This window comes from Semicossyphus pulcher, unplaced genomic scaffold, assembly GCF_022749685.1.
Source record: "Semicossyphus pulcher isolate SPU_LCO1_2020_fin unplaced genomic scaffold, fSemPul1.0.p SCAF_22, whole genome shotgun sequence".
In the NCBI taxonomy this organism is placed as follows: Eukaryota; Metazoa; Chordata; class Actinopteri; order Labriformes; family Labridae; genus Semicossyphus; species Semicossyphus pulcher.
In genome coordinates this window covers 13,471,615-13,499,153 of record NW_027211696.1, presented here as the reverse complement: position 1 = coordinate 13,499,153, position 27,539 = coordinate 13,471,615, and the positions used below count along the sequence as shown (strand labels likewise).

At 44.7% G+C, this 27,539-nt stretch overlaps 2 protein-coding genes across 11 annotated transcripts in view; one reads left to right on the top strand and one right to left on the bottom strand.

Annotated features, from left to right (window-relative positions):
* The window catches only part of cdk5rap2 (CDK5 regulatory subunit associated protein 2), a 39,603-nt gene extending 28,205 nt beyond the window's left edge, over window positions 1-11,398 (top strand). For 6 of the 10 annotated variants that reach the window (XM_069673011.1, XM_069673008.1, XM_069673014.1 and 3 more), the window contains 17 exons: window positions 650-1,053; window positions 1,159-1,391; window positions 1,625-1,676; window positions 3,162-3,337; window positions 4,151-4,471; window positions 4,985-5,110; window positions 5,204-5,320; window positions 5,414-5,603; window positions 6,022-6,143; window positions 7,176-7,394; window positions 7,486-7,560; window positions 7,660-7,916; window positions 8,003-8,152; window positions 8,251-8,389; window positions 9,365-9,411; window positions 9,557-9,611; window positions 10,912-11,398. In XM_069673011.1, the coding sequence (XP_069529112.1) occupies window positions 650-1,053; window positions 1,159-1,391; window positions 1,625-1,676; window positions 3,162-3,337; window positions 4,151-4,471; window positions 4,985-5,110; window positions 5,204-5,320; window positions 5,414-5,603; window positions 6,022-6,143; window positions 7,176-7,394; window positions 7,486-7,560; window positions 7,660-7,916; window positions 8,003-8,152; window positions 8,251-8,389; window positions 9,365-9,411; window positions 9,557-9,611; window positions 10,912-11,024 (2,796 nt within the window). In that variant the 3' untranslated portion in view covers window positions 11,025-11,398. The remainder of the gene's footprint in view (window positions 1-649; window positions 1,054-1,158; window positions 1,392-1,624; window positions 1,677-3,161; window positions 3,338-4,150; window positions 4,472-4,984; window positions 5,111-5,203; window positions 5,321-5,413; window positions 5,604-6,021; window positions 6,144-7,175; window positions 7,395-7,485; window positions 7,561-7,659; window positions 7,917-8,002; window positions 8,153-8,250; window positions 8,390-9,364; window positions 9,412-9,556; window positions 9,612-10,911) is intronic. The other 4 variants (XM_069673009.1, XM_069673010.1, XM_069673006.1 and 1 more) reach the window with 4 other exon arrangements.
* Window positions 11,399-11,422: 24 nt separating this feature from the next.
* Window positions 11,423-27,375, bottom strand: nup188 (nucleoporin 188). Its single transcript, XM_069673004.1, has 43 exons — window positions 27,335-27,375; window positions 26,533-26,587; window positions 26,324-26,397; window positions 26,152-26,236; window positions 25,960-26,040; window positions 25,771-25,815; window positions 25,558-25,650; window positions 25,342-25,461; window positions 24,990-25,201; window positions 23,686-23,800; window positions 23,267-23,467; window positions 21,921-22,001; window positions 21,732-21,824; window positions 21,532-21,651; window positions 21,329-21,455; window positions 21,077-21,235; window positions 20,793-20,919; window positions 19,715-19,802; window positions 19,559-19,635; window positions 19,347-19,461; window positions 19,135-19,255; window positions 18,968-19,034; window positions 18,445-18,570; window positions 18,095-18,335; window positions 17,796-18,002; window positions 17,541-17,710; window positions 17,360-17,429; window positions 17,206-17,273; window positions 16,922-17,117; window positions 16,586-16,663; window positions 16,139-16,224; window positions 15,901-16,046; window positions 15,644-15,822; window positions 15,341-15,541; window positions 15,046-15,138; window positions 14,777-14,929; window positions 13,662-13,799; window positions 13,473-13,547; window positions 13,127-13,342; window positions 12,877-13,008; window positions 12,721-12,794; window positions 12,449-12,578; window positions 11,423-12,199 (listed from the first exon to the last, which is right to left on the bottom strand). Exons 1-43 carry the CDS (start codon window positions 27,373-27,375, stop codon window positions 12,020-12,022), a joined length of 5,256 nt encoding a protein of 1,751 aa, XP_069529105.1. The 3' UTR covers window positions 11,423-12,019.
* Window positions 27,376-27,539: the final 164 nt, after the last annotated feature.

Below are 27,539 nucleotides of genomic sequence, written 5' to 3'. Positions count from 1 at the left end.
ACTTTTTCGATGGAAAAAAATGTATTAAAAGTGCGTCTTATACACCAAATTTTATGGTAATTAAATTAGTTAAAGGGTTAGAGGTGCATTAAAAAAAGACCCTGGATGCCGCTAGTATATGAGCTTGGCTAACGTTAGCATTTCTCTCCTGCTCTGTATTGTATCTTTAGAAGTTTACATTCCAGCAACCCCAGAAAAAGTGAACGGAGATCCCCTTATGTTTGTCCAAAACACTGACTTATGCTCCCTCTTTTCTTTTTTTACACTGAAAGTAAAAACAAGCTAAGCTAAGTAGCCAAAAAAGGTTGTGTCAGGGCACAATAACAGCCTGATGTTACACGTTTCTTTATCATACTTTGGATAAAAAGAAAGAATTAGCTCACTGCAATCAGGAGTGTTTACAGCCAGCTCATAGAGCCTGCTGTAGTTTTCCATGTCGTCATGCAAAATTGGTGTCAATGGCTCAAAATATGAAGCTTTTGTCTACCTATGTGTGAACTTGTGACCCGTTGTTTTAAGATCACTTATAGTTGTTGACTGCATTTGTGTCCTAAGAATAGAAAGCTTGACATGTGTGGAAAGGGGCGAAGTGGATTGTTGATTAATGACTGTGAATAAATGTTATTAACCCTCCCCTGCTTGTTTTCAGGTCAGTCTAAAAGGCCTGCAGGTGTATGATGAGTACGGCATCTCAGATGACCCTCACCAACTTCAGGGACAAGTCCGAGAGCTGAAAGTCCAGCTGGAAATTCAGACCAAACTCATCCTCCAAATGCAAAGTCTTCTGCGTAGGAACTCTCTCGCTAGCGACCAAGTTGCTCACAACTCCGATCCCTCAACCACCCGGGATCAAGAGGTGTCCCAGAGAGAGGACCGGAGCCAAGATAGGAGCTACAGAGGCGAGCAGCTAATGGAGAAAAAGGAAGCGGAGAAGCAGGCGATGAAGGATAAGACCAGCCGTCTGAATGTGGAAGTGGAAGCAGGGGGGACGCAGAGCAGAAGATTGAGTGATCAGCTGCAGCAGACCCGCAGCCGCTCTACGTCACCTGCAAGGTCAGGCCTTTTAGTTATCAGTAGAAAATATTTTTCACACCAAATAGAAGCTGCACAATCATTCTGACCCCCCACCCACTCGCTCTCATTCTGTCTTCCCCACAGACTGGACTCCCTGGTGCAGTCGCAGGCCAGAGAGCTGTCACAGCTGAGGCAGCAGATCAAGGAGAGCCGCAGGCTCGGAGCCCTGCAGCGCCGGCAGCTGGAGGAGCTGAACAAGGCCTTCAAGGAGCTGCTGCAGGCCAACAAAGTGGACTACTACATGGGGGAGGTGGTCAAAGAGCAGCTGGACAAGAGCCTGGGCATTCTTGACAGGCTGGAGGGACGGCTGGACAAAGGTAGCTGCTGCATTTAACGCAAGAAATACATACAAAACAAATACAGAATAAAGTTAAACTCTCTAACTTATAAATAGATCTTAACATTTAAGCAGCGGTTTGAGTCTCCTAACAAACACTGCTCACCTATTGTTCAGAAATGGTTCAGTGCTTTCACAGAGAGAGAAAGAGCAGTCATTCGTAACTGATTTTTACAGACATGCCCTGACAGCATCTTTTCCTCTGTCTGCTAGGAGACTCTCATCTGGATAACGAGGACGTGGCGGCTCTGGAGCTGTCACGCAGGTATGTTTCGAACTCACACATTGAACTTGCTTTTTGTTGATGTCTTAGTTAATTTGTAACATAACGTATTTGGGATTCTGCGGTAGTATTTCACTCCAGCGTCTCTTGCTGGGCCGTTCCTTTCAGAGGGAGGGCCGCAATGCACGCTGGGTGTTGTAGGAATGTAGAATAAAGCCACAAGCTGTTAGTACAACTTTCTCCACAGCTATGGCGCCAATTTCAAATATTATTGCTTCTATTGATTACAGAGAACACCAGCTTTGACTGGGAGTGGCTTTTTCCAGAACAAACTGCTCCTTTGAGTGAGCTTTAGAGGAGTCTGTAGGAGGATTGTTACTGTTGTGCTGTGCTAAGCTAACCAGCTGCTGGCCGATTTGTATTACTGTGTATGACTGTAGGTGTACTTCACTCCTCTTCTTCAGTTGTGTGCACTGAGCAGTTTTTAAAGCTGGTTGGATTCAGCCTTTGTGTTCTATGTAGGTCATACTGTGGACGTTGCTGTGTGTGATCCGCCGGTCGTTAGCGGGGCTGTTTTGGTTTTTGTCCCATGACCCTTTTAAAAGCTTCACCCCACCTCCACCCAGACAGTTTGCCTTCTGACCCTGGGCGGTGTGTGTTGTTGATATTGAATAGCGTCCCGCTGTTGACCTAATTTTTCCTGTGACAACCAAAACATTAAGGTTACATTGCCCCCTTAACTGGGTCACTGGTGGGTCTGAGAAAGGGGACCACAAACACACACACATACACACACCACGTGTCGTTATTCATCCATTTATATGCTTCCTTATTTGTACTTTACGCCTGTTTTTATTTATTTTATACTTGTTACATTTTGTTTCACACCACTGGCAGAAGAAACATGATCAGAGAACTACAAGTGCCATGTCACACTGAAGCTCACATTTAGTCTCTCTGTAGTCTTGTTAGATCAGAGCATAGAGTTTCTCAGTTACATACTTTAATCCGCGGTATCACTGCTGTGGGCAGTCTCGGGGAGCTTCAGCAGGACTCACTGCCGTCCTTTGAGGAGAGCACGAGAGACCCTCCTGACAGCACGGCTAGAATCCAGCAGGAGATAGATGGCCTGCGTGAGGAGCTAGAGGGCGAGAGAGAGCTGCTGCAGCAGCACGTCAGCCTCCTCGTCCAGCAGAACCTCAGCCTGGCTGAGTGCACCAGGGAGCAGCTGGACCTGTGAGTGGGTCTGATCCAAACAGACGGCGTGGCGTTTGCTGTGTCAACTCCTTTATATTTCCCAGCTGTGTGTTTCTGCTGATAGTGCTCTTGTTAGGAACATATTGACGTGACATCTTTGTTGCTGTTTCTCTTTTTTGGGTGCTTTTCTTCAAGTGTGTGCCGTGTTTTACTTTCTTTTTTATCTCCGACACACTGCAAGAAGATGTGATGGATACACCCAGCTGTCGTGTCCTCTTAGAGGCCAAATATTAACGTGACTTATCCCCCTCCTCTCCCTCCTCATCCCAGGCTTGCTAAAGAGCTGCAGGAGAAGAACCGTGTGATCCAGAGTCTGCAGAGCCAGTTAAGAGGCCAAAGTCCCAGCAGCCACCACAGCTCCCACTCTGACCTGTTCCACTCCGACAGGACCTCCTCCTCCTCCTGCTACAGCAGCCCGGCCACACAGGGCGGCGACCGAGCCCACAGTAAGCACAAAGACACGTTAATACAAGCTGCAGGTTTCTAGATGGAATTTTTTTATCTGTGAGTTAGTGTGTGAGAAGTGTCACAGACGAGTGGCCCAGTCAGGACTGTGTCTTTATTGAAGCCGCACTAAGATTGCTCCATTAAATATGGATATTTCCTTGCCTCAGTATATTATTGAGATTACCCGAGTCCTTGCCCACCCGCACATCCCGGCCCGGTCGCTGCCTGTAATGGCACTTATTTTCCACTCATATCCATTGTGTTGCAGCGAGGCGTCCCGCAGGAACAAAGCACGCCGGCCAAGGGCGGAACAGGTGTCCCGTTTCAATCCGCCTCCACTCAAAGTTGCATTATTCAGTGGCACCTATCCGGTTCAGTCTTCAAATTGTGTCTCCCTCGGGAAGAGAGGCAGCGAAGGCTTTTACAGAGACAAGTGAAGCATGCGGACGTCCTGCAAAGGAGCCCGTAGACACATTTCTCAGTTGTTGCTAAAACACTTAAGCTGTTTGGCTCCTTCTGTCTATGCATCCTCATCTGTTGCTGCGTGTGTTATATAGGAAGATAGAGCAGTGGATGACATTTTAATATTCCAGTCTCCAGCTGCAGAAAGTTAAGCATGACCTAGTGTTAACTCTAGGATGTAATAACAAGTGACGACTTGTAACAGGGAGTTATTTCACTCCAAACATAGGTTAAAAAACTTTTTTTTTTAAAGGCCTTTAGATCCTGAATAACTATATATATATATATCTATAAAAAATATTTTCCAATATTACTCCTTTAACCTGGCTTGTCCCCCTGCTTCTGTTCAGGCCATCGACCCCCAACCGATTGGACGGGAGCAGCTGTCCCTCCCGTAGGAGGAGCTCAGGAGGACGGAGGCGTGCCGGCTGTCGGCAGACTGCAGGGCCTGCAGAGGGAGAACGGGCGACTGCAGGAGCAGCTGCGAGGCAGCGAGGATCTCAACGCCACCCTGCGCAGTGAACTGGACCTGCATCGCTCCATCATGGCCCAGACCAGCTCCCACCATCAGGAGCAGGATCACAGCCGGGACCGGGACGGGTCAGGGCCTCTGACGGACGCGCACAAACGAGACGGAGACGTTGCTGAGCAGCCTCGCACGATGAATTCAGGTAAATATGGAACATTTTGGAAACAGATACATGAGCAGAGATCTACATTTTATAATATTGACGATGACGAGTATTCAGCCTGCAAAAAAACAGTTCAATAATTCCTTTTCCAGCTCTTGCTTTGCTTTGTAAAGTGGGACGAAGTAACAGGTGATGTCATAGTGATGTCATCATGGTTGTCTCGGCTTGGGCTTTTTATGGAGAATATGAACTTTAGCTGAAAGCCTGTCTTACAAAGTTTGGATGAGCTGTTGGAAACGCATGGACATTTAACATGCAGGGAAAGTTTAACAAAAGAAATCATCAAGTTGCATTATGGGAAATGTTGTATCTAGTGTTTTTAAAGTCTGGATATCTCCGCCTTTGCTGCTTAACTTTTGATGATTCCTTTTTTAATCCGTCCCTTGGAAGCCCCATTTTTTATGTAAGTGCAACACTAAATCCTTTGAAAGTTCCCCTTTAATTTGGTTTTTTGTGTGTGTGTGTGTGTGTGTGTGTGTGTGTGTGTCTCAGACTTGCTGGCAGAACATCTGCAGGAGATCCGAGCTTTGCGTCAGCGCCTGGAGGAGAGCATCCGCACTAATGACCGACTCAGAGAGCAGCTGGAGAAGAGACTGGCCGAGGTGGAGAAAGACCCAGGTACACAAATACGTCATTCTCTCCGTCACTGTGAGTATTAGACAGCCCTTATATTTATTGATTTGATGAGTGCGTGTGTGTGCTTGTGTTCAGCAGCAACAAACATCTTCATCCAGGGCAACGAGGAGCAGGGTCAGCTGGCCAACGAGGTGCGATTCCTCTGGGGACAAAACCAGGCCCTGAAGGAGCAGCTCAGCATGGGCTCGAGAGGTAAAACACTTCAATCCTTCAGAGGTGCAGAGATCTGTGTCTTCCCTTTGCTCATTCTGTTTACTTACATATAGATCTCTCTCTTTCCTCCAGACAAGCAGAAGGAGAACGAGAAGCTGCGGGAGACTCTTGCCCGGCGGACGGCCAAACTGGAGCAGAGCAGGAAGGAGTGCGAAGCTCTGAGGCAAGAAAACAGCCGACTGCAGGAGAGGCTGGAGCTCAGCAGCCAAGAGAACTCCCAGCTGCAGGATTCACTGCACTACAGCCAGGAGGAGCTGCACAGGTACACACATTTTATTACTACTCTCCTTCATGCAACCTGAAACCACACGCGGTTACTAATTACCCTCCTAAAGAGTCGTCACTATTAGCATCATTCCATACTATTTGCACAGCAGAAACATGATGCTCCGTCATTTATACGCTCATCCATAAACACACATGCATACATACCGACGTAATGATGGTATGTGACCTCTTACCCCGGCACCCACTGACACAGCTGAGTGCTGCTGACACCTGAAACCTGGAGTGTAGCTTACTGTCAGATCACCTCTCCTCTCCCTTTCCGTACTCTGTCCTCACTCTGTCCTGGGCTTGTGTTTGGTTGGTGCTTTGTGTCCTACGATTTCAAGTGAATTCAACAGATAAGTAATCATTCTTTACAGTATTGAGTTCCTTTTGTTTTTCTCTGTTTGCAGGCTGCAGTGTGAGGTGAAGCTCCAGAGGCAGCAGCTGTCTGACTCTCAGCATCTCCTGCAATCGCTGCGAGTGGAGCTGCACGTTTACGAGAAGATCAAGACGGAGGCTCAGAAACACAACGGTGAGGTTTTTGTAGTTTAAAGCTCCTGTATTTTCAATGCCTGAAACTGCTGGTGGGGGGTAATTGTCAGACGAAGCGATTAACTGCACGCTGCCTTTGTTAACATTTTCCAGGGCAAACATTTAAAGTGAGTGATGCATATGACTGTTAAAAGAAAGCAGGATGAGATTTTTTTGTTAAAAACCACCACTTAAGCATGAACAGGACAAAATCAGCAAAGAGATAAGAGGTACGGCTTTGTCCACAGGGGGCGCCAAAATCAACACAAACCAAAAGTTCCTCACAGCTGCTGTAATTAGTTTCACGATGAGACAAGACAATGTGAATGTTCTCCAGATAACCTATGTCGGCAAAATAAACAGCGTAATTTCTTGGTTTATTTGCTCCCCCGGAGCAGCGCCCGTTCATCTGTTTCTGATGAGCCACAGTTTCAGGCTTCACTCTGGCTAACTACTGCGGTATGAAAAAATAACCATTTGTCTTGTGATTTACTTTAATTAACGGGTCTTAAGTTTGCCGACATAACATCATGATGCAGTTTAGTAAAAAAGTAGAGGAGAAGAAAACTACTTTTAAAATGCTTGTTTGTTGAACGGAGGTCGGATCAACCATTTTTGATGCATTCGAGGAAGTCGGGAAAGCCGAACGCTGAACGGCTTTTGTGACACCGCATCAGGGAATTTATCTCAAGTTGAATTTTAGCTCTAGAACAGTTTGTTAGCTGTTAGCATGCAGATGTCTGTTTGTAGAGATTAATAAGAAGCCAAATTGTCGTCAGATGACGCTGATGGGAGCCGGGATGTTATTACAGAGCATTATGTTCCGCCTGCTTTTGCTCTCCACACGGACTGTTTTTCCTGCATACTGTGCAGCCTGCTGATACATGATTGGTCAATATTACTCGGACTACAAGAGTAGTACAAACGGAAAACAGAACACTTGCCGTCCCTAAAATGTACTTTTCTATGTAGAATCTGTAAATAAAGATAACTGAGATGTTCTCTCCCTAATCTCCTTCATTGTTCTTCTCAGCAGAATCCAGCGAGGCGACCCAGGACCCTGCCTCCGTCCCTCCATCCTCAGGCTCAGTGGACCTGAGCGAGCTGCTCTTGGAGATCCGACACCTGCGGCTGCAGCTGGAGAGAAGCATCCAGACCAACACGGCTCTGAGACAGAGACTGGAGGAGCAGCTGCTGAGAGGACCGAACCGCTCTGAAACCATCAACATCAACTACCTGCTGTCGTCGCCAGGTAAACACAACACAAGATAGATAAACAGAGGCATGTAAGCACACATAGAATCTGCCAGGTCATGTCAGCGTTGGTTTTACATTTGTTTTAGATGAAGGAGGAAGGTCACCTGGTCGGGAAGGCTGCGATCCCCACCGTCACAATGAACACACCAGTGTCCTCCATGGTAAGCAAACCTCATGATGTTTCATTAAAGCATTAGAGACAAGAAAACACATCATTCGTGTGCATTTCAAACCCCCTGGACATGCTTTGATCTTTCCAGATGAGAGACATCGCACTCACTCAGACGTCGGCTCACTCAGCAGCAGCTCTAGTGAAAGCGTCTCCGGCGCCCCCTCTCGCCTCGTGCCGGGCCACCGCATGTGGGCCAACCGCAGCGGACGCCATATTCTGGGACTGATCGAGGACTACAACGCCCTCCGCAAGCAGATCTCAGAGGGCCGCAAGCTGTCGCGCAGCATGGACGCACAGCTGCAGGAGTGTCTGCACACAGCCAGACAGCACGGCTCTGACAACAAGGTGCTGAAGAGCGTTTCTCTTTATTCCACAGCTTGCAGAAATAATACATGTTAAGTCATTAAAAATATATGTGTACATCTGCATAGGTGATAGAACAGCAGCATCTGAAGAGTTTGTCGGGCAGCGTGAACACCATGCAGCAGGTGTTGGATGAGGCCGGTCGGCTGCTCAAGCTGGTGTGGAGAGTCTCTCTGCCAGCCGTAAACACAGCAGGAGACGGCAGCAACAACCAGCAGGTGGGGAGACGTACACGAAAATGCTGAATACTGTATCTACCCTATTTAATTAAGTAACTACAGACAGCAAATCTTAATCTCTTTATCCTCCGTATCAGGATGAGCTGCTGAAAAACGAGATAGCCAGGCTGAAGAGCCGGCTGACGCAGCAGGAGAGGATGCTGAGCGGAGCCGTGAAACGCCTGCGAACAACCAACCAGCTCAAAGAAGGGATGGAACGAGTCATCATCGATCAGTGTAGGATTATCTTTACTTTGATCTTTTACTCAGCGCTTTATACTTTAGACCACAGCTGTAACAAGCAGATGAAATTATTAGGCTAATAATGATTTTTACAGCAGTTTATCAAGCTGACATACTGTCTTCTTCTAGCTCCTCTAATGTGAGAATTTGATACTTTAATTTTGCTTAAATGCTCGATGATTCCCTTAAAAAGCTCGACGTAATGCTACGACATTAACTCGGCGTGCGCACTGCCTGCGCAAAGTTATCAACAATGTACAAATAAAGACTAAAAAGTCACAGAAACTCGAGCCAATGAATAACGTCATTTTACCGGACCTAACATCAAACACGCCGAAAATACACTCACGGCCAAAGCCGATGCTAACAAAGAGTAACATAAACATCAGTGCAAAACTAACTTACATATTCATGGACACACACACACGATAAAAAGAGTCCGTCTGCGATTACTGATGTCTCCGTAGTAAGTGCAGTAAACGGTGCTGAGCATGTCTCCCTCACTGCCACGTTTTGGGGGGATGCTGCATTCAGGTGCACTCAGAAACGTGAGTGATCAGACCTTTTGTACAACGCTTCTTCCCTCAAGCGTGAAGAAGGATGCAAGATGTCTGCTTTATGGCAGTTTTTGGCCACTACAATAAGAGAAGGCATGAAATCAGTTCCACTACAGGTGAGACTTGATGATCTCTGCAATTAGGTGGAAAAAAACATGTCTAATATATCGGTATCTAAATTGGCAAAAGGGTCGGAAAATATCGTCAAAAAATCCAATATCGTGCATTCCTACTGTAAATATAATATCTTTGTGTTTTGGACTGTTGGTTGATGTTTTTAGGACTTTTTCACAATTTTCTACCTTTATGTCGACATAAAGTTAAATTGGTAAAGAAACTAATCAGTGTCAGCTCTTCTTTAAACCAAATGAATTTAGATATCTGACTTTATATTGTTTTTTCTTCTGTCTAGTGTGTCAAACCCACGGAGTGTTGAAGAAAGCCAGAGGGAATTTAGAGGTGAGTCAACCAAAAAAAGCATGCCCCGATTGTCAGATGTCACACTAATGTTCCTGTCCGCAGCATAATTAAAAAAAAAAATCATGTTCTCCTTCAGTGAATCACTTTTCTTTCCCTTCTCCTGCTCCATGTGAAATAATGCTAGACAAATTATTGTACCATCTTTGGCCTGAAAGGTCGGTCTGGAGGACCAGACGAAGGTCAGTGTGGTTGAGGTGCAGACTTTGATAGTGATGCATGAGGTCTGAGACCCTGTGGGTTTGGTTTTACCTTCTGCATGAAGCAAACACTGAAGCATTAAAGCGTCATTATTTGGCTGCCTGTTTATTAGTTTGAGCAAATCTAGTCATATTTTAATAAATCCTACCATTGTTTTTTTTTTGGACACAGTAGTAATTACATCAAGGTTTAGCTAACTGCAACTAATAAACTGGAAATTTAATATTCTATGTTTGAACGAAAAGTCACCATTTATGATGCATGATGATCCTTTTCTGCCTCATGAGGCATCTTGAAAGTGATGGTTTGACATTTTGGGAAATTAGCTTTTTGCCTTTCTAATTTATAGCTGTCTGTTTCCCTTTCCCACCGAAATCAACGCGTTTGCGTTGGTTTTTCAGTCCTGAGAAGACCCGCTAATAAAAACCGATTGTCTCTTTTCCCATTGCCAGTGGAGTGTACTCCTTTCAATCTCTTTTCTGCTGCGTCACCGTCTGACGTCATAAACGCGTTGCCTTCTTTCTTAATTACCCGCAATAATTACCCGGGTCTGAATGCCGATTGTAACCTTTCCCACTAAGCAAAGCACCCGGGTGTTAGCAGGATTTTTGACCAGTGGAAAAGGGCTTTAAATATAGTGTGCATTTGAACGCCGGAACGCTATTAAAAACACACGCTGGGGCGGCTTTACACCAGCGTTGCATGGTCCAATGTAGAATGACAAAGGCGGCATGATGACGGAGCTTGATTACGGCGCTGAGGTGGAACCGCAGTGTAAAAAAGGCTTATGTTAGTTTAGCATAAAGACACAGTAAGAAAAAGCTAGCCTGGCTCTGTCTGAAGGTGAAAATAAATCTATCTACCAGCACCTGTAACGCTTCGTAATTAACACGTTATATCATGTTTGTTTATCCGTGCAAAAGTAAAACTTTTCTTAGAAATTCTTAAGGCATCCTCATGTTTTTATGTGGTGATTAAACAAATGAGATACACATCATCTAGTGAGCTTTAGAAGTGCTGCTAACTATGTAGCTTTATACTGAAAAGGCAGGTATGGGGTGGATTTTTATGTGTTCATGTTAGAAAGTAAAGAAGCTGTTTCCCCAAAATGTCAAACTAGTCCTTTGCAACAAGATGCCAGATGCATGTGTCTGCAGGCCGTTGTAAAATGTCAGCATTGTGACCCTTTTTCTTTTAAGCCTTCAGCATGTTTGAGGCCAACAGTGTGAAGGTCTTTGTGTTTGCAGGCTGATGTAACAGCGTGTTGTATTTCTGTTTCAGGAGGTCCCAGTCAATGGCCAGTAGGGGGCACTACAGACCGTCCGCCTGAGCAGATTGCAGGCAAACGCTCTGAGTCGTCGGACAGCGACGCCTCTTTGCGCTGCAGCTACTGAACCTGCTGCTCGTCTGCTTTTAATAATGTAGCTTCTTAAAGTCCACCAGGCCTTATTCATCCTGCCTTTCTGTCCTGCTGTACAACAGTCACCTTATTCTCAAGATATCAAAGCCTTTTTGTACGATGATTGCACACGCCTATAATCGGATTTATTTTAGGTACGGAAGATGTAAAAGTTTTTGCCTTTGTAAATAGTAACTCCTGCAACTTAAAAATGTTCCTTTATCCTTTTTTATATGATGTATAAGAACATGAAAATGTATTTTATTACTGACTTATTGTTTTTACCTTCTGTTGTCATTGGTGAGCTCGTGTTCAGGGCTGCCTGTGTTTAAAGAATTATGTGCAAATGCAGTAAAGAAAAAAAGTTGAATGATGAAACAATTGTGGTACAAAAGTCCCTTTATTAGCATAAACACACATTTTTTAAGTACAAATCTTAACCGCTTCCAAACGTGTACATGGACGAGCAGAGATAAGAAAATAGCAAAGTCTAGACAGATTTAGTGAAAATGAAGAGAAATAGAAAAAGTATTATAGTTTAGTTTTCTACTACATCGAGTCAGTTTACAGGAAAAGATTATATTTGAAAGATCTAATTTATTTAAGAAGCACTTGAAACGTGTCTGGTCGTTTGTAACGTTAAGATCGAAGTGACCTATAAAACTAGGCCTCACAAAGATGAACCACAGTCAGCGACTGATGTTTAGAAGCACCCAGATCTCTTCATATCACATGTTTCTTTTGACAATCAGGCAGCTTCTCGTTGGCCGTTGAAAGTAAACACTTTGGTTGTTGTCATGTTATAACAGCAGTTTTGGCAAAATGAATATTATATAAGATAAACACACTCACTCCAGGTCACAGATTTGTGCTATTTTAACTACTGAAATAACTTTGGACATAAAAACGAGGCTTTTTTTTGTTTCCAACCAGAGGTACAAAAGTGTTGTATTTGAGATGCGTTTCTTCACCTGGAAATGTTCGGTCCTTCTATCTCTGCACGAGTCTGACAAACGCCTGGACGAGCTGGATGAACGGCTCCTGACCTTCTTGGCTCGCCTTGGAGCCCGGTGTGGGGGGTTTGGACTGGGTGGAGGGGAGGATGCCGCTGGCCGGGGACGACGGAGAGCCCCGGCGGAAGTGGCGGGACAGGCTGGAGAGGAGGGTGCTCTGAAGGAGAAGAGAAGATCAAAGAAGTTACAGCTGATTCTGTTACTGTATTATAAAGGACGAGGCAGACGGAAACAGGAGTTATTAGTGTTTCAGGTGGGGACTATTTTCAGCCTTGGATTTGGTTCTCTTGTGAGTATTTGTCTGCAGAGCGGGGAAAGCTTTTGCTACACAGAAAACACTTCATGTAATTTGTGGATGATAAACATACAGTCTTTAAAAGCGTAAATAAGAGATGTGATGTCGCACCAGTTCAGAGCTGAGCTCCTGTTTGAGCCTCTGTTTGTCCCGAGGGAGGATGGAGGGATCTTTGAGACACCGAACGGCCTGAGAGATCAGCACGTAGAAACAGTTCTCCATGGTGAACATCAGCAGTGACCTGAAAGAGAAACAAAAGGTGAAACTTCATTCACAGCGAAACACAGGAGTAAAAAAGAAGCGGGAAATACACTTTCTAGCTGGGAGGAACAGCCAGTTCTCTTGACTGTAAGCAGAGGGCGGTACGAGGAAAATGTACTCACTTCAGAGCCTGGATCTCCTCTGATGAGGCCAGTGAGACTATACTCAAGGACACTGGCTCTTTCTTCTTCTCCATCTATGAGCAAAAAGAACATAGATCAGTGATCCACTGAAGCGGACTGCAGCTGGAGATACTTACGACTACATTAAACACCTACCTCGCTCAACATGCTCAGGGCCACGTTGATGGTGGCCAGCAAGGTCCCGAACGATGGAGCCACATCGGGGTCGAACGCCGGCGTCGTGAAGCTGAGCACAAACAGGGTTCGATACTCGGCCAGGTCCATACTCTGACACACACAGAGGCAAACATTTTATTCTGTTCATATCTTATTGTCAACATGTGGCCGTGATTCAGCTGGAAGCATGATGCTAATAATCAGGATAAGAAGGGATTAGCAGGCTGACCTGGTCCAGGAGGATCTGGCAGCAGTCTGGAGTGAAGTGCTGCAGTGTTGCCAGGGTTTTGCTGAGGATCTTCAGAAGGCTGCACTGCACAGCCAGCAGGGCCTTCTGCTCGGCTTCCTCTCTCTCTCCTCCACCTGCTGCCTCTTTAGACGGAGTTTGAGGGGGCCGCTGTGTCCTGGGGAGGTGACCCGGGGGCAACGATTCCCCGTTCTTAGCCTAAAATATAAACATCAAAAGCACACATGATCTGAGTAAACAGACTTCTAGAAACATTTTAACTGGATTTGTTGTAGACAGAAATGTTTCAGTGCATGGCATGAAGGTAGAAAGTGTCCTTAAATCTGACCTGGAGGTAGTGATGGAGCATCTTCTTGCTGTGGAGCAGATACGTGCAGGTCTGACACAGATAACACAAGTTCACCTGCATGGGAAAGACAGAGATAAACACAGATGTAAGTGCAGTGAAGTGAAAGTGTAACTGCATAGGAGGAGATGTGTTGATCTTTGCTGATGTGGAGATTCCCTCTGGACTTGCCTGGACATCTCGGAGCAGTTTGGGAAGGTGAAACTGCCACTCTTTACAGAAGCTGGAGAGCTGCAGCAGGAAACCGACCGTGTGATCCGCCTCGTCCAGACACGCTAGACTCTGCACCGTCCGCACGGCGTTCAGACACTGAGCATGAGAGAAAAGGTGAACGTGAAGGTCAGTTTAAAAAAAAATCCAGTTTCAGCCCACAGAAGTGAATATTTTTGTATTTTCTCAGTCTTTTGCAGTAGTTATGTGGAGCTTTAAAAGGGCCAGTTCGCCGCTTTTCAACCTCAGTCCTATCATGCTATTATTGGGAGCTAATGCCATTATAGTAGGAAAAAAAATGCAATTTGGCTCTGTGCCTTTGGAGGACGCTATCCGCTTCTCCAATGGGCCCTGGAAAACCTCCGCTTGACTACGTTAAACGTGTCATCTAGTGGAGGCCAGGGAGCTCGCTAAACTACACTTCCTCAATCTAGGACGCCCGCCTCCGATGTCATGTCTCGTTCAAAATCGTCAGGTTTGAAATTCAGACTGCAGACCTTAAGATTTTTTAGACGATCACAGGTATATTCTTGTCGTATTTTGGATTCTGTACCGCTCTGAGCCATCGCATGCAGCGTAAACGGTAGTATCTCACTCCAGCGTCTCTCGCTGTGCTGTTCCTTTCAGAGGGAGGGGTGCAATGCATGCTGGGTGTTGTAGGAATTTAGAATGGGCGAAACCACGAGCTGTTTGTACAACTTTCTCCACAGCTATGGCGCCAATTCCAAATATTATTGCTTCTATCGATTACAGAGAACACCAGCTTTGACTGACAGCGAACTGCTCCTTTAAGTAATAACATCAAACTGAATATCTGTGTATTTGAGATAAACAAAACGGTTAACTTGTGTATGAAATTTTGGAAATTGAGGAGCATTTTTCACAATTTTCTGAAATAAATTAATCAAGAATCAATGTCAGAAAAATTAATTGTATTAATTTAAGTTGCAGCCCTTAAAAAGCAAAGACAGTCTTTAACTGTACGAGGAGGTTACGTGTAAAGGACTGAAGATCACTGAACCCCTCCAGTGTCTCTTACTGTACATGCATTCAGATAACTTTAATCACATTGCTACCTGTAGAATCCGCTCTTGGTGGACTCCGACAAAGTCCAGGGCTTCGTTGACGAAGTTGTAGCGCAGAGTCTTGAGCAGACTCTCCATTAAAGACATGCAGAGGCGGTACACCCCCGGCCAGCAGGCGGAGTCCTGGGACTTCCTGGAGAAACTCTGCTCGGAGACATAAATACACTGCTTTAATATATCACGGTAAAGTACTGATTTGTCTGCATCACTGAGCAGGACGATGTTATGTAAAGAGACCGCTTTAATGTCTTTTCTGTTACCTGTGATGCTCCGTTTGAAGACACCTCGTAGACACTCAGGAGAGGGAGGCAGATTGTCTGGATGACGCCGGCTCCTGCGACAGCTGCTGCCCCCTGGAGGACAAAATGAGGCAGACAATCATTTACATCACATCAACAACACATGAATCTGCGAACATTATTCATTTACATTTTGCTTCTTATAGATAATGCAATGAAGACAACAAAATTAAAAATGTATGTGTATCCAAACCATGATACAACTTACTGCTGTTATGACAACGAACATGGGCACTACATTAAAAGGTGTGTTTACCTGTGGAGTGCGGGCCAGTGTGAGCAGCAGGTGAAGTGCAGCCTCGGTGAAGTAGAGGTTGTGTTTGGATCGCAGGCTGAGCTCTACAGCGCTGAGGACTGAGGGGAGGACCGGAACCCTCCTCATCACCGAGACCCAGTGCTCCCCGTCCTCATCAGTACGACACAGCTCCTTCGCTAAGTGCAGGGCTAACACACACACCTAAAAAAAGAGTGAAAAATGTCTTAAAGCCAACTCCTATATATGCTGGATTCACACTCAATGATACCTATCAATGAGTCCATGAAATGTGCCACAGCTCACCCCGTCTCTCTGGTCCTTCTGCTGGCCGCGGGGAGAGTCCGTCTCCATGCTGTCCTCGTCCTCCACCGTTTCTCCTGCCTGGCTCATGAGACGAGTGTTGTCGATCAGCGCCAGGGCTTCGTCTTTCACCGTCTCACACACGGACAGCAACAGCTGGGGCAGCTGGGAAATATCTCCACCTAGTCGACATAGAAATTTAATCAATTAAAGAATGAGCTGCGGATTACTGCTGGATGATAGTAAAAACAAACACTCACCGTTGAGTCCCTGAATCTGCAGCACAGAAATGAGCGCAGAGAAGATTTTGGCTTTGGTCCTCTCCATCATCTGCTGGTCGGCCTGCAGGACGCTCTCCAGGATCAGGGAGAGCGGAGACAGGATGTCGGGGGCTGTCGCTACCACACTGGAGACAGGGAGACGGCACGACAGAGTTTATTAGAGGTAATGGAGGTAGGCGGTGTGTATAAGTGCGCACTGATGTTCATGAATCCACACCTTTTCCACTGTTTGAGGAGGATGAGGAGTAGAGTGGCCATCATGGACCCAAGACGAAGACAAGGCACAGACATCGGTGTCGTCAGCTGAAAAGGACCAAAAGAGAAGTTAAACAGCGATAGAAGAGAACACATAAGAGGTAACATGAGAACACCTAAGCCCTTTTTACACTGCGGTGTGTTTCTTGATAGCATTCTGGCGTTGCGGAAGCAAAACGTGCGCCAGGTGTAAACAAACAGCACGGGCTTCAAATACACACTCACACGGCGCTGTTCCGCCCTGCCTGATGCGCTGTCCGATGACAGCTCAGAGGGCGCATAACTTCGCCCACCTATCCGCCTCCGTACGTTTTACATAGAAGACTCAACGTAACAAAGGTGTAATAATCCCACCTTGAACTGGCAGTGTAAAAGGGGCTTTAAATTCAAGAAAAATACGATGACTTACAGCAGCTTTGGTTCCATCCAGGACGTCCATGAAGAGCTTCAGTTTGGTGGAGTCCTCCGTTAGCTGCATCACATCGGACTGAGAACAAAATATATAAATAATATTATTGCATCAGTTGTTTGTGGTCCATCTGCATCAAAGCAAAAACACTTAAAAGTGCAAGACACAAACAAATCAAACAAATAAAGTAAGCAAAAAACTGACATCACTCTAATATCGTTAAGTTAGTTAGTTAGAGTTTTAATCCGTACAAACACTTCATAAGAACCAGCTGTGATTGAATGCACACCGGTCTTCACATAAACATCTACAGTAAACTCAACTGCTGTCACATACATGGCTCGTGGAGAGAATGAGCAGCATCCTCCAGGCAGAGATCAACATCTGGGTCTCGGGGAAGTAGCAGATGCCTTCCTCCTCCATCTCCGCCACGTGGCACACCAGAGACTTGACATACTGGGACCAGTACTCGTATCGTCGTGCATTGGAAAACTTCTGAAGCCCGTCCTTTAGAGACTGCTCGAGGGAGCCGCTGTAACAGACAGAGTTAAAAACAGTTAGGTGAGATTTGAGTGATCGACTGAGAATAAAAACGATGAGGAAATCTGGGAGCACATTACCTGACGGCGTAGTAGATCTCCAGGCCGATGATCTTCATGACAAAAGCACACGTCTCCAGAACACAAGGCTGAGGGGAACACAACATCCTTGAGTTGACAGACATGTATCCAATTACTCGTTATCATTAGAGGAGGGTAATAAGGAGCAAAATACCTCTGTGGTGTCTGAAGGTGGGGTGAGGGTTCCAAACAAAGGCGTCGTCAAATTCTCCCAAAACCGCTCTCTGTGGAAAAAAGCATTGACATATTCATACAAACTCCATTATGCAGTCTGTCGACACATCCAGTCGCAAAGATCTTCTCAAGCTCAAAACAAAAACGTCGTCTGTACGTACTTTTTACGTAGGACGGAGATGGCGCTGTCTCTGCGATCCTGCCACAGGGCGAGGAGGAAGGCCAGGGCCGCTCGGTGCAGCAGAGGGGGGCACCAATACTTCCCCTGCTGTTTGGAGTCAATGAGGTCCAACACCACATGAAGGCAGCTCCACTCGCCAAGCAGAAACTCCTACAGGTTGGAAAAGATTTAGAATCCAGAAGCAGCACTAATGAAGGTTCAAATAAATACACGACGACTACCCTTGGGTTCATACCTTTGACCCCTCCTTTCCATCTTTTACCTCCAGGTTTAGGAAAAGCTCGATGAGGCCGGGCTGCGTTTCAACAGCAACAGTGAGGAACTCCAGGATCATGACCTTGATCCGCATGTCTTCTGTCTTGCTCTGCAGCCGAGTGAGGAAGGCATCCCGGATGGCTGCTGCGTCACTGCCAAGGCAGGCGTAGACCGACATCGGAGCCACCTACAGGAGAAAAGAGTTAAAAGAAATACTGTTCTACAAAACAACCCCATCGTGTACAACATATACTGGATGAATATGTTGGAAATCCTTACTGTGGCGAGCCTCTTCAGCAGCTGGATGGCCAGGCGAGGCAGCGCTGGGTCGTGTTTGTGGTAAATATACTTGGCTAAGACCACTATGAGATTGCTTCCATGGCCCCCGTGTTGCGTCAGCGCCTGCTCCAGGGGGGACACGACGTCAGACGGCGGCTTCAGGCGGATGACGTTGTTGGTGACGGAGAAGGCCAGTTTGACTGTCTGGATCAGGATCTGACCGGGACCCTCGGAGCCGCAGCTGGACCGTCAGAAAATATTACATTTTAATTTCCAGACATGATGTTACAATTCATCAATAACATGAAAGGCTTCTGTTAATTATATGAAAACTGGACATGAACTCTGACCTGCTGGGCTGTGCAGCCAGGACCACATCTATGGTGTCCACTCCAACTCCCATGATGTTGACGACCGCCTGTCCGGCCTCGGTGTTTGCCAGGCTGTAGATGCACAGAGACTGCAGGGTGGGGGTGCTGCATGGAGGAAGCAAAGAGAGGTTAATTTCATCGACAGACATCTGGTTGTTGTTTTTAGGCCAGCAGTCAAATCTTTTTTATCACTGATCAATAGTGCAGATGAGGCTTTAATAGAAATATAATCTAATCTAAGTCACAATCGCAGTGCAGAATCCAAGAGGGAGGGGCGCAATGCATGCTGGGTGTTGTAGGAATGTAGAATGGGCGAAACCACAAGCTGTTTGTACATTTTTCTCCACAGCTATGGCGCCAATTTCAAATATTATTTCTTCTATTGATTACAGAGAACACCAGCTTTGACTGACAGCTTTTTCCAGGGGTGAACTGCTCCTTTAAATTAACTGAAAATGTGCATGCAACAATTGAAGTTTTATTGGGATGGACCTCTCCTTACCTTCCCTGATCCTCTCCCTCTGGACTCAGGTTAAGGATGGCGTGGATCAGCTCCAAAATCAGACAACCTGCACAGGTTACACAGAGAGAACAAAGTTTTCACTTTATTTTCAGTCCGGACGAAAGAGCAACTTCACACTGCTTTCACGTCACACACGTTCCCCTCACCTATCCTCTCCCTGACTCCGTAGGTGTTGTAACGCCACTTGTGGTACGTGGGCAGCATCTCCTTCAACACCAGCAGCACACAGGGGATCAGGCCTTTGTTCTGAGTGCTGCCAAGCTGACCCTGAAATGAACCAACAGAGAGATGAGCATTAAAGCAGCAGGACACCACATTCACAGGTTACATGTATATCTTATAAGGTAAAATCTGTTACCTTGACCAGGGTTGTAATGAGGCGAAGGAAGGCGATTGTCACGGCGTACTCCCCCCTGGGCTGCTCAATCTGGACAAGCAGGTTGCCATAGTTACCTGCCTTCATCCCTTCAGCACTAGAAAAAAAAAATGTCAGTAGTTTTAATTTTCCCCAAAACTCTTATAATCACCAGTCAATGATACAAGCATCTCATTTCGGGCTTTTCATTTTACCTTACACACTGAGCCATGCTGGTCAGAGGGTTGGAGGCAAACGGGAGGAAACCTGTGTGGTGCAGACTGGACCACACCTGAAGTAAAAGATGGATGAGTGTGTGTGGAGGATTTAAGAACAGCAACTTTAAATCCTTCTTAAAGAAGCAGACCCACCTTCCCGGGCATCCTCGCCGCCAGGACGGAGAGACAGTTCACACAGGAGGCGATGACGTCCACCGGAGGGTTGATGACTGATGTTAACCTTACAGAGAGGAGGCACACAAATGATGAGTGTCTGAAGGGCTCTCTGTAGAGTTAGTTTACAGTGTTTCCCACAGGTCTTAGACCAGCATTATGATTACGATAGACTGGAGGCTCTGTTAACAGCGACAGGCAGCCAGAACGATCCACGTGATTAACACACAGATCAACGTTATGAAACGTCTGCGTCCTCCTTGCGCTGTTATTATAAACTGGTTACAGCTCCTGCTCGTGTCTTTCACAGCATGTGGAGACGTAGTTTATACTTTATAGTAACTGTGCGCGGAAACACGGACAGATCGCGACCTTATTGAGCCAGGTAGAGAGCGAGAGAAACACACAGATCTGTGTAATATCTGCTCATCTCCCAACATCTGTGGTTAAAAAAAGAAAAACTAATTCCAATCCTGATTTTTGCGGTCGGTTACCATGGCAACGATTAAAGCTTTGAAGCTTTGAAGCATTCAGGTCAGCCTTAAATAATCAGGGTTCCCACTCTTTTTAAGAAATCATTTTCCAGGACCTTTCCAGGAGTTTTCGGGACAGCACTTGCTCTCAAACGGTCATATCATTTACCAGTAGGCCTAGTACTGACACTTTTAACCCCAGTTTTATTCCTCCTTTTTCTGATGATGCAGGGTTCATGATGAAGTGTCTCAAGCCCCTTTTACACTGCCAGTTCAAGGCGGGATTATTACACCTGTCATGTTCTGTCTTCTGCGTAAAACGCACAGAGGCGCAATGATGGAGCGAAGTCGTTCATTAAGCCTACATCTATCCAAGTTACACCTGAAAGGACATAGCAATGTATTGTAAAAAAAAAAAGATTATAAAATTCAAGTGTCATACTTTTCTATCGTCTTTCAGTCGGTTAGAAAGCGTCTAAAGGGAACGATATCACATGGAGGTTTCGATATAGGGGAGGGGCTAGACTGCTCAGTGCCACTATTTAATCGTTTTTTTAGTTTATGTGTGGGAAACCCTGGTTTACCTCTGCAGCAGCATGTAGATGCGTGATGTGAGAGGCAGGAGACAGTCAGAGATGGTCCAGTCGGTGCTGATGATCTTATGGACCAGATCCAGGATGGGCTTCACACGAGCGCAGTGAGACAGAACATCTAGGACAAGAAGAGGCAGAAAAGCACAAACAAGTTAATCGTGCAGAAAGGATTCAATCAGCTGACAAACAAACAAACAAAACATGGTATCTCATCGAACTTGTTCCACAGACATATTATTCTGCATGTGGGAATTTATGAATGACCAGTTGTATACCTGCAGTTGAAACAACATGGAGCAGCATCTCCACCTCACAGGTGAAGAGCGTCCAGGAGCTGTAGGAGTAATCCCAGCGAACCACGTAGCCCTGCTCGCCTCCAATCATCACCTGACCCAGCACTCCCTGAGGCATCCACAGGTTCGTCTGCCCCGAGCCTGACGGCCGACACAGAATGACGAGGTGTGTCACAGAAGCATCAGAAAGAGTTCATCTGAAATTACGCATCAAAACTTCACTGAGCAACTAACCGAGAGGGTAGAGGAGTTTTGGCGTTTGTCTCCTCCAAAGCGTCTCGTCGTCCTTCGAGACGATATCATTGGGCTTGTGTTTGTATACTTGTGTGTAGAAGGACATCTTATCCAGAAAGTTGTACACCTGAAGGTAACAAAAACATCATTGTTAAACCAGTTTCATAAGAAAAGATGAGTGTGTGTATCTGTGTGAAATCTACCTTTTTTACAGTCGACTTGTTTGATAAAAGAGCAGTAAGAAGCTGTAAGAGTGGTCCGATCTTATGAGGGAACATCCCGACTGCGCTGTCCAGGATCATCCCCAAGCCCATGTTCGGCTTCTGGATAAAGACATTAAAAACCAGGAAAGATTATAAGATGCTTTACATTTGTTTTATCATAATTTAGTGTTTTTTCTCACCATTTCCCAAAAGACTTCAGCGAGACTGGGAGCCGAGAGGACCTCACACGCAGCATCGATCAGGTGGGAGCACTGCGTCGCCACGCCGTCAGTCTGTCGCGTTCATTGTAAGAAGGAAAGTTACCAACACAGGTTTGCGAATATGAACGTGAGTAAAGAATATTTAAAAATACAAAAGCGTGCATTTACCTGTAAGCTCTCCTCTTCAAAAGAAGTGATCACAAACGAGAGGAGACCGTAGATGCACATCTTTGCTGTGCTTGCTGTGCACTGGGGAGAAAAAGAGTCAAAGTGTGATGGACAAAATTCAACGCACAAAATGTGATGGATGACTTTTAAATTGCAAGTGTGTTTTCTCACTGCATTGTCTAAACTTTAATGTTTGCTGCAGACATATGCGTAGCTTGTAGGGCTGATCGAAGTTCTCGTCTCGTTCTATTTGGCAGCATCTAATGGCAATTAGAGGGCAAATGCAAGCGCATACATCCTAGATAACCAGACGTCCACAGCTCGGATTGTGACTCTTGATTTTCCTCGCTGTTTGCCTTCATCTGAGCGTCCAAATTGTTTCTTTTTCTTTGGATTTTCACTTATTGTTGAAGTTGTATCTGTAGTCATCGATCTTTTCTTTGTTTGTTCAGCCATAGTAGATTACTGTTTACTCGCAACACTTGCAGAGACCGGGAAAGCAGCCGCTTAGCTCCGCCTACCCTCTCTGGCAGACCAACCACTGCTGGCTGATGGAAAACGCGTCACTAACTAACTTCTAAATTCGAATATGTAACCGAATTACATTAAAAAACGGATATTCGATAATTAGAATTAATATATGATGTGGAAAAAATCAGCACTACCACAGCTTTACCTCTGTGTTCTCATGTCCTCGTGCGCACTTCACATCTTTGAATGCGTCACAATGTTAATAATTAACTTTCATCCAGCTGAGATGAGCTACTAAAATAACCAGGTGGCGTATGGTAATGATGGCGGAGGATTCAAATCCCAACCTGGCCGGAAAGAGAGCAGAATGTCCGTCCTACAGGAACCTAATTATTATTAAAGTTTATTTTGCAAGGTGTAGGAAGCCCATGTTGATCTTTTAAAGGCATGTTTACATTACAATAAATATATCTTTGCACGTTAGTTTGTCTCTCGTTGTATTGGTATGCCCTCTTGTCCACATACTGCGCAAAAATAGATATTCGAAAAGTAAAAAAAAAAAAGTTTAACTTAGATTTAGCCTGTAAAACCAATCCAGTGTACAGCACTGTTCCTCTAATACCAGGTGGTTTTCATTTTAGCCGTCATATTACTCACTGATTTACATCTAAGGCCACATGCAAATACATTGAAAACCTTCTGAACCCGAGGATAGGATTTGAGATCCATGGCTCAATGCACTTTGATTTTTGTGGGTTAAGGCTTTGTGAACAGACGTCTTACTTCCTCTATTTTATGAGACAGCGACAGGATATCATCTAACACAAGGAACCATTAAAGAGACTTTACCAGCGTGTGTGTATATGTTCTCTTACATTATTCCCGGACACTCCAAGGCCTTTCAGCATGGTGGAGATGTACTTGAACACTCCCAGCTGCAGGGCGGTGTTGCCTATCCTCCTGATCACCGGGCTGGTCTCGTCTGGTCGCAGAGTGTGTCTCAGGAGGACCCAGGCCAGCAGCACCGGCCCGTGGTGAGGGATGTCGCCAAACGTCTGCAGCAGCTGATCCATCTCCTGAAGAAACAGATGAAATATGGAGACATTGTGGATGTCTGTATGGTTTACTGTAGGTGCCTTCATTTAAGATCCTTGTGTGTAATTTGGATTGATGAATATTAATCTAGGGACATATTAAGGTAATCTTGAAGTCTCCAGCTGACACACAGTATGGTGTAACTATTACTACATCACACTGTATTTATGTCTGCTGGACTTAAAGACTATGGCCCAACCTTGATGACTTCAGGAGCACTGGAGAACTGATGCTGCTCTGTGCAGTCTTCCAGCGCACATTTATGCAGGAAGTCTATGTCCATTCCCTCAACCAGGATGAGAGAGCTCAAATACCTGCCGGACAGAGAAACGGACAAGAGACATTAAAGATTACACAAGGAATTAAATATTAATCAATTAACTACATATAGTGGCAAATTAAGGAATATTCTGGCTTAAATCTTTTGTTTATGTTTTAAAAGGTTTAGTTGGTGTTATTTATTACTTCAGTTACACATGAATACTAATCTGTAGGCGAATTACCTAGTTCGTATTATGGGTCATAGAGCTAACCTGAAGAGGCCATGATGCATCGTTTAGTCACTGTACTAATATAGTAATCTCTATTTACAGATTCTCCATAGAAAAGTAAAATCTGTAGGCAGGGACGTGGATTTTAGGGACGGCAAGTGTTTCCGTTTGTAGTATTCTTGTATTGCAAGTAATATTGACCAATCACGTATCAGCAGGCTGCGGCGTATGCAGGAAAAACAGGATGTAAGGAGAGCGAAAGCAGGCGGAACGTAATGCGCCGTAATGACATCCCGGCTCCCATCGGCGTGATCTGACGATGTTTTAGCTTCTTAATCTCTATAAACAGACATCTGCATGCTAACAGCTAATAATCCGTCCTAGATCTAAAATTCAACTTGAGATAAATTCCCTTGACGCGGTGTCACGAAAGCCGTTCAGCATTCAGATTTCCAGACTTCCTCGAATGCATCAGAAATGATCGATCCAACCTCCGTTCAACAAACGAGCATTTTAAAAGTAGTTTTCTTCTCCTCTAGAGGACAGACCTGACAAAGCTGCATTTTTACTTTTTACTGATCTGCATCATGATGTTGAAATTTCAGCAAAGTTAAGACCTGTTGATTAAAGTAAAACACAAAGAAACAAGGTTTCTTTTTCTGTAACAATGCAGCAAGCGGAAAAGGAAGTCTTGACTGGAAGTCATTTATCGCTAACTGCTGGCTACACGCCCGGCATGTTCACCGTTGTCCCCGGAGGCTATATCGTCGTCAGACTGTAGCTGATGGGATCCGAGATTGCTAATACAGTAATGCAATCTTGACATTGCTGATATGCCCTAGAATTTCTACCTGTAAAATTGCCTGCATGGCCATGTGCTTTGAGTCTGCTTAATTAGCCACACTGAAGTGAATTTTAATCAGATTCCCATATAACATAGAGACATCCTACTTTTACTACACAGAGGACATGTGACTTTAAACTTAACACAAAGACAACGAGGTGTTCGTACCCAATGCGGTCAACCAGCGAGTCCATGCTCTTGTTCACGAGGTGTCTGTTGGTCTGCCGTAAACCAAAACCTTGTTCTTTGAACATTTTGGTGAAGCCAAGCAGGTCAGCCGGGCTCATCTCAAAGTAGGCGTAATACAGAAAGATGATCTCCAACAGCAGAGACTGTTCCCTCAGACACTGAAGGAACCACAGTGACACCTGCCTCTCCGTCTGAAAAAAGAAAACAATTAAAGGTTACACGCACCAGTAATGGTCCTTGAGTAAAACAGAATCAATTAAATCCTCACAGGATCTAAGTTACAATAAACAGCGTCAACAAAATATGATGAACATAAGAACAAAATGATCACCATGAGGTTTCCGTGAGTTTCCCATGTTGGTGCTTCTGATTTGAAGAGCTTCTCAAACTGCGACTGGTAGTTGCTCACTAAATCCTTCTCCAGTTTATTTACACAGTTACTATACTCGGCCTGGACAAAAACAAACACATAGTTTAAGTGAGAAAACCCGAATAAGTCTTTGTTTATATTTAACTTTTGTTGGACCCAAATTCTGCTGCTTCTCACCCTGTATGGATGTCGCTCGTCCTGAAAGTATGTCAGCAGGAGCAGAACACATCTCAGCAGACACATGCGCTCATCATAGTAATAGTCAGCGACCTGTGGATATACAAAAATAGGCAGTCATTATAACTGGATTAAATATAGAAATGAAACGTTCATGGTTATTCCATTGAAACACTGAAGCAAGTATTAAAATATAAATTTCACTGCACTGACCTTAAGCAGCAGCGCCTGGCTTTGACGCTCATCCTTGAGAACAACCTGTACGAAAGACTCTGTTAACCACAGTCCGCATATTTTCATATGTTTTAATAATATTTGGAATTTTCTATTTGTCATAAAATGACCTTATTGTACTAAATTATTATCACATCCAACTAAAAAAAATTAAGTGGGATCAGATACCTTTAATGAATCACGGGTTCCCCTGTAGTCCTCTTGTAGGTAACACTGTAAAAGCTGTACACTCTGCTGCTCATCAAGACCCTGTAATGTCATCAAAGCTTTCATTCATTATCAAATCCTCATGAAATAGACCACAAAATGCAGACAGTGAATCACAACTTTTATGTAAAACAGAAATTGGTAAAAACTTACCAATAGTTTACTGATCCTGAGACCAAAATCCTTCAATGGTTGTGCAACATCTTTGTTGTCCTTCACTTTCCCAGCAGAGGAAGAGCTACAACAAGTGAGGTTGACAATCACTCTCTAGTTTGTTAAGAAAAATATTATATCTGATATATGGAGTAAAATAACTTTAACATACCTGGGTGGCTTGTAATAATTGAGTCCTTGATGCAGTCGGTCCCAGTGTCTGTCAAGCTCTGCTTCTATCTGAGCCTGTGCCAGTCACACATTTCAGAATAAGAAGAGGGAATATCACTGGATTATTACACTAATTTTCTTAAAGTAAGATTCAACCTTTTTGGTAGCTGCTCACTGTTATATACAATACTATTTGATGAGTAAACATACCGGTTCTCGCAATGCAGACCTTCCCAGCAGTATCGTCCATAGTTCTCGACAGCTCCTATGAGAACCATGAGTATACTTTAGCAAAGCTATGAATGACTTTAGAGTATCAACAACCGGAGACGTTTAACATTGTGACAGAACCTGGTGTTTAATATGGCAGCAGGCATTAAAATATTGTAACGTCACCTGACGTTTAATAAAGCGCCGTGTCCCAGTAAATTCCCGTAATAGGAAAGTTGTCTGTTCATTATGACTGACTTTTTATTTATCAAAAAGGACACCGTCTTAAGTGTTGTTGTTTTTTAGGCTCGTGGTAACATTTTCATATTGTGCAAAATGCGAAAGAAAATATTTTCCATTCAACTAATCTAAGCTAAAGCACAAAGTCATTGTCCTCTCCGTTTCTAAACACTCGCATTAGCCAATTATCCTGTGTCACAACTAACCATTCTCGGCAATTGGAGCTAATTATGAAGCCATTTTTACAAGAAAGAGAAACGCAGGTTCCGCGTCTATTCACTGAAAAAGACAGAGTTATAGTTTACAAGTCAACATGCTGTTGTTGACATGCGGCTGACACACCGCGCTGCTGAAAGCCATTCAAATGTTTAACTGCTAGCACTTGCTAAGCTAAGTTAGCGTGGTGCTAACAGCTCAACAGACACACTGTGAAACAACAATGTTACTTCTGATAGGACTTAATGAACAAAACGTTGCGCATACATGTTTACACACTTGTTTATACTTTAACAACCATTTAAAGAATGTAACCGTTAGCTAAAGTTTGTTGCTATCTGCATACCTGACACTCATCTCCGATTCCGCCATCTTCGTTCCTGCCATTTGATTGGTTGTTGCACATCATCGTCATTAACGTCGTACGCACGTTCTTCTTCGTTGGTGGTGCAGTCTTTTTTCCGAAGTGAGACTGACATCTTCAGGAGTGTAAGGAGAGAAATATCACTGACGATTTACAAATAATGCACTAAATTGTCAACAATTCCAAT